At 41.1% G+C, this 12,073-nt stretch overlaps 1 protein-coding gene across 3 annotated transcripts in view; it reads right to left on the bottom strand.

The window, feature by feature from the left end:
* IL20RA (interleukin 20 receptor subunit alpha) overlaps nt 1-8,809 on the bottom strand; it is a 39,135-nt gene extending 30,326 nt beyond the window's left edge. Inside the window, exons 1-2 of one of the 3 annotated variants that reach the window (XM_033935597.1) lie at nt 8,559-8,750; nt 1,698-1,747 (exon numbers count right to left, since the gene is read on the bottom strand). In XM_033935597.1, the coding sequence (XP_033791488.1) occupies nt 1,698-1,747; nt 8,559-8,665 (157 nt within the window). In that variant the 5' untranslated portion in view covers nt 8,666-8,750. Of the gene's footprint in view, nt 1-1,697; nt 1,748-2,702; nt 2,865-8,558 lie in introns of those variants that run through there. The other 2 variants (XM_033935596.1, XM_033935598.1) reach the window with 2 other exon arrangements.
* Between the last annotated feature and the right edge of the window lie 3,264 nt (nt 8,810-12,073).

Here is a 12,073-nt window from a genome sequence, read left to right as displayed (position 1 = left end):
AAGAACAAGTTACAAATCTGATTTAAGAACTGCTTTAAAAACGTATGTAACTCAGAAGATTCTTGGTGCTTATTAGTGCTGCCCGATTCAGGGAAAATTTTTTCGATTCGATTCAGCCTACTGAATTGATTTTTCGATTCAATTCAATTTTCCTGCCCATATGGGTATTTTTTTTTTTTTTTAACGTCCTGGCAAGTTAATTTTGTAGTCTCTTCACCCACCCCATCCCCTTTGCCCTCTCCTAATCATGCTGGCGCTGTGGTGTAAACAAAATAAACATACAAAAAAGACTCTGTTAGGTCCTAGCTCTCATTTGCTGTCTAACACCAGCTCTGGCAGGATACACATTTCAAATCTGACATATTGTAATCAGAAAACAGAAAATAAAACTATTTTTCTACCTTTTGTTGTCCGGAAATTATTCAAATCATGTTGGTCCCAGACTCTGGTTTCTGTTTGTCTTCTGTTAATTCGCTTGCCAGGGTCTCCTACCCATTTGACATTTTCTTCTTTCTCCGTGTTCACCATCCATCTTCCATCTCTGTCCTCCCCTTCCGTTTCCCATCTCTCCCCTTCTCTTCATTCCCAAATGTATCTTTGTCAACATCCATGGGCCTTTGCCAGGTTTTTTTTCCATGAATACCAAACAGAAGTAATTTTTGAACAATTATGCCAGATGGTTAGTGTAGTTGCCTGAGAACTAGGGGAACTAGGTTCAATTTCCACTACAGCTCCTTGTGACTCTGGGCATGTCACTTCACCTTTCATTGCCTCAGGTACAAAATAAGTACCTGTATATAATATGTAAACCACTTTGTAACCACAGAAAAGTGGTATACAAAATCCCACTCCCTTTCCCTTTTTCTCATGTCTTTCTACACATTGACCCTCAGTATCTTTGAAACTTGTAATTCCACCCCTGGCATTCCTCCTTTCACCTGTACACATGCAAAAGTCTTGTCATCGTGCTTTACATCTTTTGACATTGTTTCTTCTTTCTGTGCTTTTGCTATCCGGATTTCTTTCTTCATCTCTCTCAACTTTATGCAGTTCTCTTTTTTTGTGTGTTCCTCTTTTTATGAACTCCTGTAATTTTTGTGAATAATACCTTTTTTCTGTATTATTATTTTGCAGCCACTTCTGTGGAGAACCATATAGATTTCCTTTTTCTCTAGCTTTTACTTATTTGCATAAAGATCAGTTTCAATCTGTATAATCTCTTTTCAGTTTAGCTCACTGTCCTTCTGCTTCCCTTATCTCCTCCCACCCTTAAGTCTGCGTGTTTGAATTACAGGACTTTTTGTTTGGTGTTACTGGACTCTATTTTAACTCATATCAAACCACTACCACCAACCCTGATATTAGACCTACTCTCTCTGTTTGTGAGTACTAAATCCAGCAATGACCCTTCCCTGGTTGGTTCAGTCTTAGTTTGTCTAAGCAAAGCCCCATCTATTCAATATCTTCCCACTTCTTTCCAGATTTACAGATGGGATGCTTAAGGAGCAAAAGGGTCAAACTACCCAAGTGAAACGAATCACTGAACCTGATCTTCATAGGATCAATTGTACATTATTTTTAGTTAATTTATACTTTTTAACACTTCTTTTTAACACTTCTTTTTAATAATTCTTTTTAGTAATTCTTTTTTAGTAAAGTACTTAGCTGAACAATTTTAGGGGAGCGCCTCCACATACATGTCCATGTTTCAAATACTTTCCTCAGGGTTGAGGCTCCCGAATTGAATCTAAAAGACACACAAATAGATAAATAGTGTTACCCAAAGAGAATTTCCAAATATTGTTCTCTTGTTTTGCTCTGCTAATCCGGATATCTATCAATTTATTAAAAACTATTAGTTTAATAGTAAAGTCATCTTTTATTCTTACTAAGAAAACTTAAACTTACTATCATGCTTTGAAGAAACCGCTCCTTTCCATAGATAGACATGCTTTTGAGAGCGTCTGTTGTCAGTTCCAGTTATAACCCGAACTCCTAAACTGAGACTAACAACCTGATTGGAGTGGGTTCCCTCCAAAGAAGACAGGGGGAAACCAGTTTACATTACGTTATAAACTATTTTAAATGATGTTAAGTGATTTAGAATGACTATTCATCGATTTTAAATAATTATTCATCCATGGGCAGATCTAATAATATTCAAACTAAAGATCCAGTCAATCTCTTCATTCAGACCATTAGGTGACAAGGTATTTAAAAAATATATCCATTTTTGTTCTTTAGTATTGAGAGCTTTTTTAGAAAGTATAAATTAACTAAAAATAATGTACAATTGATCCTATGAAGATCGGGTTCAGTGATTCGTTTCACGTGAACCACTTGGGTAGTTTGACCTTCTGTAGATCTTTACCATTCTTGATTGTATTAAGGTTTGGTAAGGAAAACTTTAGTATAAAGAAGACTGGAAGTTTAACATAGTTGAAGTTGTTATATGTGATTCCGGTTATTGAATAGCCACCTATGATACTACTAAAGAGCAAAAGGGGCACTCAGGGAGGATAAGGCCATAGCGGAGAGACTGAATGAATTCTTTGCTTAAATCTTTATGGAAGAAGATGTAAGAGATCTACCTGAACCGGAAATGGTTTTCAAGGGTGATGATGTGGAGGAAATGAAATAATTCTTGGTAAATCTGGAAGATGTACTAAGACAAATCGACAAGTTAAAAAGTGATAAATCACCTGGACTGGATGATATATATCCCAGGATACTAAAGGTCACCCAGTTCACTGCCTCTCCTTTCATTCTTTATTTCTCAACTATTTTTTGACAGCAGCATGAATCACATTAACAACTGGGGCAGAGCATGCCCTCTGATTCATTTTGCTGGCTCCAGCCCATCATGATGTCAGCAGCAGTTTCCAAAGCAGGGCTCAAATAGGTTCAGCTGCAGGCACATCACCGTGTCAGCATTCAGAGGGGTGAAATCTTGTTATACTGGCATATTTGCAACCTCATCTGTAAATCAGAGAAGGGAGCATTCAGTGGCCTACCAATCAACTGCAGTCAGTCATCAATCAGCCAATGTTTGTCAGGACTTGGTGCTACTTAGACTTCCCTGCCTTTTGGGACCCTATGGATGTAGGTAAGGAGGGTTCTGCACTGTCAAATAATTTAATTCCAGTCTAGCATAGTAATTTTTCATAAGTTTAGGCCTAAGTGAAATTCTTCCATAGCTAGGTGAATCTTATTGACTGCTGAAGGACTTGCAACCACCTGCATATTCCTCCCAGTGTTTTCTGGGGTGACTCCCAGGTATCTTAGGCTTCCACCACCTGCCTTCTGAGTGCTATGAAGGTCTGGGAGTCATCTGTATATTTCTCCCAGCATTCTCTGAGTTATCCCCTAGTCCACCCCAATCCAGTCAAGGCCTCTGACCAGGTACCTACTCTTTTCCCTTCCCTCTCTTCCAACTCAATAGCTCCTGTACACCTCCTCCTCGATGTTGACTTTTCCCAATCTCTTTCTCCATCCCAAATCACTGAACTCCTCAGGACCATGTCACCCACTTTTTGAATGCATCACCTCACCTTCCTTTTTGTCTTCTAACTTCTTCTCAGTTCTAAAACTTCAATATTTTCTTCCTTTCATGCAACCATTCTCAATCTGTCTGTGGGCATCTCATCTGAGGCATGGTCATCATGCCTCTCCTACTCTTGTCCATATTCTCTTGTTCTGTTGCCCTCTTTTCACTGTTTCTACCCACAGCTTCCCACCCCTTCCCTTCACCCCCCAGCATCTCACTAACTCTATCCTATTCCCCCCATCCAGCATATATCATTTTTCTTTATCCCCTCCTTCCATCCATAATGTGTTCTCTTTCTCCACTTCCATTCAACATCTGCTCCCTGATCTCTCTCCCTTCACCCCACTTCCATCATCTGCCCGCTTCTCTCTCTCTTCCTCTATCCCAATTCTATTGAATATCTGGCCCCCTTCTCTCTCTCTCTCTCTCTCTCCACCACCCTAATTCCATTGAGTTATCCTGCCCCCTCACCTCCTCACTGCTGCTGTTGCTTTCCTACATGCTCCTGAGGGCTCAAGATAACAAGCCTCAAGCACCACTTAACCTCTTCCCCTAGTTGGCCCATCTCCCTCTCTTCCCCTCAGCTTCGCAGTCACCTTCCATTTCAAAATCAATGTTTTCTCTTTCAGATGGGCCCTGGCATCAACAGCAACTGTTCTCTTGCAAGTGGCTGCTTGGCCTAAAACTTTCCCTTTGATGCAAGCCGCCCAGGCAGAAACAGGAAACTGCGTAAGAGGGGAAGCTTTGGGCTGAGTAGCTGCTTTTAAGAGAATGGTTGCTGTTGATGCCGGGGCCCATCTGAAAAAGAAAATATAGATTTTGAAATGGAAAGGTGACCGCGAAGGTGAGGGGTAGGGAGGGAGATAGGTCAACCAGGGGAAGAAATGCCCGGACTGTGAGGACCCCTGGAGCTGTGGGGCCCAGACAGGGCCGGTTTTAGACATGCTGGGGCCCAGGGCAGAAATTAAGGAGGGGTCCTCTCTCCCAATTTACCCACCCACCATTACTACCATATATGTATAAAACAATTTAAAATTACTTCTTTGCACACACAACACACAGACAGACCTTCACCAAATACAGAACAATGGATCACAAATTAAAAATAGAAATACGAATACCAAAACTGAACTGGAAACCCCCAAGACAAACTTAGCAAGTACTGAAACGGACCTGGTCCGGTTCTGGTTCATTTTGTACTAAACACACTTGGTGGCATAACCATGAAAGGGGGCTGGGTCCCTAATTTTGAGCTTAGGCTTCCACAAAATGAACATTTCCCTTGCTGTAGCTGGTGGGAATCCCCAAGCCTCACCAGCTGATGACTAGCTCCTCAGGTCCAGAGACCAGAACTTTCCAAGTTCTGTAGCTTGCAACAGTATTTCTGAGCTGCTGCTGTCTCCCCACCCCCTTGGCTTTCATGCATGCATGCAAGCAGTGGCAGTTTGAGGATACGGCCACTAGCTGCAAAGCTTGGAGATTTTCTAGACTGGAGGTTGCCAGGTTGGAGAAGATCTTTAGTTGACAGGGCTTGGGGATCCCCACTAGTTCAAGTATTTATATTTTGCATTCATATGGGGAGAAAATTTGGTGCCCATCTACCCATTTGGGGCTCCATTTCCTCTCCCCCCCCAAAAAAAAATAGTTGTGTGGCTATGCTACTGAATAGAATACAAGTATATTTGTGGTGCACATGTCCCAAAGCCAACATATTCTAGTTAATAAATTCAAAATAAAACTTTTTTCTACCTTGTCTGGACTTTTTGTTTTTCCATCATCTTGGTCCCAGCTTCTCTTTCTGCTTTTGTCTATCTTCTACTAATTCTCTTTCCAAGTTTCCAAGTTTATTTACAGTTTGATATACCGACCATCTAACAAATATCTAGACGGTTTAAAATTAGAATTTAAAAAAAAAGTAAAATAGGGTAACATAAAAACCAGACAAAGACAAAGATACGGAAAAGTTGATACAATAGGAACTGGGGGAGGGGAAGATTCAAAGTCAAAATGAAAATAAAAGGGAGGTAGGAAGGGGAAGGGAGAGAACGAATAGGGGAGGGGAGGGGGGTCACTTCTTCAAAGCGGTTCTTTTTAACAATTAAAGATGGAAGAAAAAGGATCTTATCCAGAATTTTGGTATGCGTCCTGAAATAAAAAGGTTTTTAGTTTGGTTTTGAATTTGTTGAGTTAGTTTTCCGATCGCAAGGGAGACGGCATTGCGTTTCCAGTATCTGCTGTCCATTTCTTTCTCCTCTTCACTCTTGCTCCATTCCCTCACTATACCTATCTCCAAGATATTGGATCAAGATAAGTGGCCAAAGGAATTAAGGGTAATAGATGAAGTACTTCTAGTGAGAGTCAATGACTATCTTAGGTGTAGGACCTGATTTAGGTCTTACAATCAACTGTCAAGTTGTTAAGACAGTACAAGCATGTTTTGCAAAGATACATTTATTGCATCGAGTGAATCCGATGTCACCTTTTGATTTCTGTACTGTTGTACAGGCAATGGTATTGTCGAGGCTTGATTATTGCAATGCCTTGTACCTTGGAATAACCAAGACGAGGTGCAGGGCACTGCAAGTTGTACAAAATGCAGCGGCCAGACTGATAACGAGAACGTCAAAATATGTTCACATTACACCCTATCTCCAACAATTACACTGGCTGTCAGTTGCATTCAGAGTTCAGTACAAAGTGATGATCTGTCATCAATTCCTGTATGGTACTATACCTGAACTATTCAAGTGTAAGATGACTAACTATATACAGAAAAGAACATTGCGCTTTGAGAATTCAGCCCTATTAAAGGCAAATGTTAATCCAAAATATATTGAAACCAGCGCAATGACCTGTGGAACTCACTTGTGGGGCAAATACGGAAATGTGGTGAAAAAGGCACATTTAGGAAATTACTTAAAACACAATTGTTTGTAAATGCCTTTTTTAAACATTGATTCCTCCCTGATTAATTTTTGGGAACCTGTCAATAACTGTTTGTATAAGCCTTTTTGGCATTGACCTTTCCTATTGCTGAATCTCAGAGGATTTGTTTACTTCTGTTTGTGTCTTTTTTTATTTTGTTTTACAAACCTATGTTTGTAATATCTTGTAAACCGTTTTGGTTTTAGATGGTATAGAATTTTTTTAAATCAATCAATCAATCAATTTTGCCCTTTTAGCTTTCCTCCCTTTGAAAATGAGTGCATATTAGCTCAAAAAGCAGCTCGATAGTGACAAGCAACTATGCATTTCATCATCCATCATCTGCAGTCGTTCTCTTTTTTTAAAATTTAATTTCTGTCAGAGCTGAAAATCCAATTTTGCAAAGATATGAAGATCCAAATGGTAACATAGCCTTGATTGCTTGTTCCTCGGGTTAGGATAACTACTGCATATAAAATTAAAATAAAATTACTTGCCATTAGTTTTCAAGGATCAATCATGTCAAAGAATGATGTTTGTCTGGGCGGTTGTATCCTTTTTTTAAAAAAAATAAACTTTATTCATTTTAAAAACAATCATAGTGCATTAACAAATAAACATTTATAAAATAATACAATAAAAGCACTTTACACTAACAAGTATATCTAAATGAACATTTTAACCCTCCCATAGATGCTCATAATATTGCGTCATCTATTCTAGTGTATACTTATGAAGGGAATTTTTACAAATAAAGTAAAATTCTGGAATCTCTTGTGGCCACCCCACTGAGCCATGGCACTCAGTTTGAGACACACTGTTCTAACCACTGGATATGTGTGTCAATAAACAAAACAAAACTATACAGATAGTATGATAGGTTATAGGAATAGTCAGGGACCACTTCACAGGTCACAGACCTGATGGGCCACTGCGGGAGTGGACCGCTGGGCGCGATGGACCTCTGGTTTGACCCAGTGGAGGCAACTTCTTATGTTCTTATTGACTGGGAATAATAGTGAAAGGAAAACTAACTAAAGATAAATACTTAAGCCTGCCTTTTGCTTCATACACTTTCTCTGGACAAAAAAAAAATCCCAAACTATGCCTGTTTCCTGATCTAACGTGTACAAACTACACAGGTAAAATTGTCCACATTTAATATGTGACGCCGAGCAGCTTCCAAAGAGGCCATTTTAGCACGTAAAATGTTATTTAGTCTGCTGAAAGGGCTTTGAATATTGCAGGTTTGTTTGATGAACTTTAGCACCCGCAAACCATAGCTACAAACGCACCCATCAAAGATAAGGACTCCTTTTACGAAGGCACGTTAGGGCTTTAACGCGCGGAATAGCACACGCTACACTGCCGCGAGCGCTAGCCGCTACCGCCTCCTTTTGAGCAGGCGGTAGATTTTCGGCTAGCGCGCGCTATAGCGCACACTAAGCGTACCTTCATAAAAAGGAGCCTCAAGGTACTTTTGCACTTTTTTGGTTGGTGACTGAACACTTTATAAGCACATTGAAGCACTTTAAGGCACTTTCTTAAGCACTTTATATTTTTTTCACATTAAAAATTTTTTTTTTTTTAATGAGCTTTTTAATGAAACTTGTGGAGATATTTTCAAGATCATATAATTAACACAAGTAATGTCAGCCAATACTCCTTAATTTTTTTTAGTAAAGCTATAAAGGGCACTGGCATTCTGACAGTGAAGTTTCTTAACAACCAACCTTGATTGCAACATGAATGTTGTGCTGTAACGTAATAACCCTTGCCTTGTATTTTTTGAAACTTGGACAATTGTGCTCGTGCTCTTTACATCTGCCTGGGTATCTACTACAACAGGTGCAATCGCACTGTTTCTACACTGCACGGCTGCACCGCCAGATCTTTTCTTACATAATCTATCAACTGCATAAACTAATCCCTGAAGCTCACCCTGTCACGTGGAACATAACAGAACACATCCTACAGAACGGGCACTGCACGTCCCCCCCCCCCCCCTCTTCAGTTCATCCCAATCCATATAGGTGTTTGGCAAACGGCAGCAGCATCTCATAGGCAAGCAACCCTGCCGCAATACCTGACTCTGCTGGAGGGGTGAAGAGATGAAGAAGCAGCACCAGAGCCCCGGCCACGGTTGCCCCTTGCTCCACAGGCGCGGGGGTGAGCATGGCTCTGAGATCGCATATTGTGGGCTCCCCAGTCGCTCCTCGCAGCGTGAAACGAGGCGGCTGCTTACGAGTGCTGCCACTGTTCCCTGGCTCCTCTTCCCTGTCCCTATCTCGCACTAACCCCGGCTCCGACCCAGATAGCTGACGCATAGCACCTCCTCCTCCCCTGTCTTGAAAGCGAAAGGTGAGGATCGGTTTCGATGAGCTGCACCCAACCACTTCACTTGTGTTTACTAAGCTACTGATCGTATAGCAACAGTTTGCAAGGAATGCTGCTCTTTCTGTAATGATTAGATTTTTCTGGGGCGGCCAAATCTGAAAATTATTTTTCTTAGTATGTAAATACCATGGTACTGTGTGCCCCTGCTGAAGCTTATACAGGATTTATTTATTCAATTTTCTGTACCGCAGTGGCATACCAAGGGGGGAAGGAAGGTCCGCCCCGGATGCACGCCCCAAGGGGGTGCACAACTGGCCACCCACCGGGGAATAGGCTGGCACTGCCGCCACAAGGGGGCGCCGAGTTCTCCCTCCCTGCTTTTCTTCCCCGCGGGGCCGACCAACTCTCGCCACCCGACGTCACTTCTGACGTCGGAGAGGACATTCTGGGCCAACCAATCGCTGCCTGGCTGGCCCGGAATGTCTCTCCGACGTTAGAATTGAAGTCAGCCGGGAGAGTTGGTCGGCCCCACGGGGAAGAAAAGCAGGGAGGGAGAACTCGGCACCGGCCTGTTCCCGATGGCGGCAGTGGCAGCCTTTCCCCGGCAGCGGTGGCAGCAGCATGTTTCCCAATGGTGGTGGCATGGGGAGGGCAGGGAGAAAGAAAGAAAGAAAGTGGGCAGGATGAAACAAAGAAAGAAAGAAAAAAATGGGGCACGGAGAGGGAGGGAGATAGAGAAAGACAGACATACAGAAAGAAAGGGGGCATGGAGAGAGAAAGAAAGAAGGAGGCGGTGAAAGAAAGAAAGAAAGAAATGGGGCACGGTGAGAGAGAAAGACAGACATAGAGAAAGAAAGGGGGCATGGAGAGTGAAAGAAAGAAGGGGGCAGGGTAAAAGAAAGAAATGGGGCATGGAGAGAGAGAAAGACAGACATAGAGAAAGAAAGGAGGCATGGAGAGAGAAAGAAAGAAGGAGGCAGGGTGAAAGAAAGAAATGGGGCACAGAGAGAGAGAAGGACAGACATAGAGAAAGAGGGAGCATGGAGAGAGAAAGAAAGAAGGGGGCAGGGTGAAAGAAAGAAATGGGGCATGGAGAAAAAGAGAAAGACAGACATACAGAAAGAAAGGGGGCATGGAGAGAGAAAAAAAGAAGGGGGCAGGATGAAACAAAGAAAAAGTTGGGGGAGGGAATGAGGTCTGGAGGAGAGGAAGCATACAGGAGGTTGAAAGAAGGGAAGAAATATTGGATGCACAGTCAGAAGAATAAAGTGCAACCAGAGACTGATGAAATTACCAAAGATAGGAAAAATGATTTTATTTTCAATTTAGTGATCAAAATGTGTCTGTTTTTAGAATTTATATATGCTGTCTATATTTTGCACTATGGTCCTCTTTTACTAAACTGCAATAGCGTTTTTTTTAGTGCAGGGAGCCTATGAGCGTTGAGAGCAGCATGAGGCATTCAGCGCAGCTCCCTGCGCTAAAAAACACTATCTAGGTTTAGTAAAAAGGGAGGGGGTATATTTGTCTACTTTTGTATAGTTGTTACTGAGGTGACATTGCATAAAGTCATCTGCCTTGACCTCTTTGAAAACCCGAGGATTATAAATGATAATTAACATTTTCTCTGCGTACAGTGTGCTGTGTGTTTTTAAAATTTTATTGTTGGTAGATCATTTTGACTTGGCCACAAAGATATGGGGGAGGGAGGGAGGGGAGCTGCTGAAAGACATCTAGTAATCCTTGCAGGCTTGACTTTGCAGGGAATTATTTTTGTAAAATCATGTTTTGTTATGTTACTGGCATTATTTAGACTTTAATTTCTATAAATGAATAGAATGAAAATGATATAAAATTACTTGCTTGTTTTTATGTGCATGCACTGAAGGAAAGTGGAGAGAGAGTGGGCTGAGGACGCTGAAGGGAAATGGGGAAGAGAGAGTGGGGAGAAAACGCTGATTTATAAACTGACAATTGTACAGAATATTGTTTCTTTTTATACTTTAATATAAAAGTTCAATATAAAACAATTCAAGGCTTGTGTGGATGGAATCAGTGGTTTGTGGGGATGGGGACCGTGTTTATGGGGATTAGTCCAATAAAATGGCATTTTCTTATTTCTCATTATTTGTTTTATTTTTATTTGTTAATTTTTATAGTGGTGATTGTTATGTATCAGTTTTTTTAAATTTACATCTACTGTCTTTATATTTTGCACAGTATTAGAGGACATGTGTTACTGTTTTTGTGGTGTTACATTGTATGCAGAGTCTGGTTTCTTAGCAGTTCAATTTAACTTTTGTCTTCATATTTCTATTTTTAGTTTGTGATTATTCCATATTGGGCGAGGGTGTATCTCTGTTCTGTGTGTATGAAAAGAACATAGTTTTCGTTGGCATTGACTGGAGGATCAAATGACTGTGTGGGATCTGGCTTGTTTAGTTTTACAATGTATGTGTTGATGTTCTAGTGCTCACTGCAGTGTTTAAGATGCTGCCTTTTCCAAGGTACACTTTTGTTGTGCGATATGTGGATTGTTACTAAAAATCATATTTTTCATATAGATGGGGGTGTGTGTGTCAAAAAATGATGGGCCCCGGGTGTCACATATGCTAGGTACGCCACTGCTGTACCGTTCTCCTAGGTGAGCTCAGAACGATTTACAGGAATTTATTCAGGCTGTGTGATTCAGTTGCTCTCCCTCTCCCAGCATTTTATTCAACTTCTGTCTAGCTCAAAACTGATTTTATTAAGTTTATTCAGGTTGGGAAAATAGGGAATTGATCCTGAATTGAACTAAATATGTCTTCAAGTAAGCAGGCTCTAGAAGAAACAGCTGCAGCTACAACTTCAGGTTCAGTTAAATGTTTGAAACATGATCCTCCTACCCCATCTAAAGTTCCCTTACCTAAGGACTCTGCTGAATTGATTGTGCTGGTTTGCTCTGATCTGACAGTGATAAAAGAACTGTTAAAGGAGACAACATTTCAGCTTAGTGGAGTTAAAGAGGAACTTTCTAACATGACACAGCAAATGTCCAGCTGCACTGCCCGTATAGAGCAGTTAGAAACCCGGGTGTCAGGGGTTGAAAATACATTAGGGTTAGGGATAGATCATAAGCTTCTTCTGTCTCGTCTGAGTGAAATTGGTATTAAAGACCAGGTCTTGGACTGGTTTTCATCTTTTTTTACAGATCGTTCTTCCAAGGTAGTGTTTAATTCTACATCGTCTGACTCATTTACAACTGATTATGGGATTCCTCAG

The sequence above is a fragment of the Geotrypetes seraphini genome, chromosome 3 (genome assembly GCF_902459505.1).
Source record: "Geotrypetes seraphini chromosome 3, aGeoSer1.1, whole genome shotgun sequence".
In the NCBI taxonomy this organism is placed as follows: domain Eukaryota; kingdom Metazoa; phylum Chordata; class Amphibia; order Gymnophiona; family Dermophiidae; genus Geotrypetes; species Geotrypetes seraphini.
The sequence above is the reverse complement of the archived record's forward strand: the minus strand, read 5'-3'. Positions and strand labels throughout refer to the sequence as shown.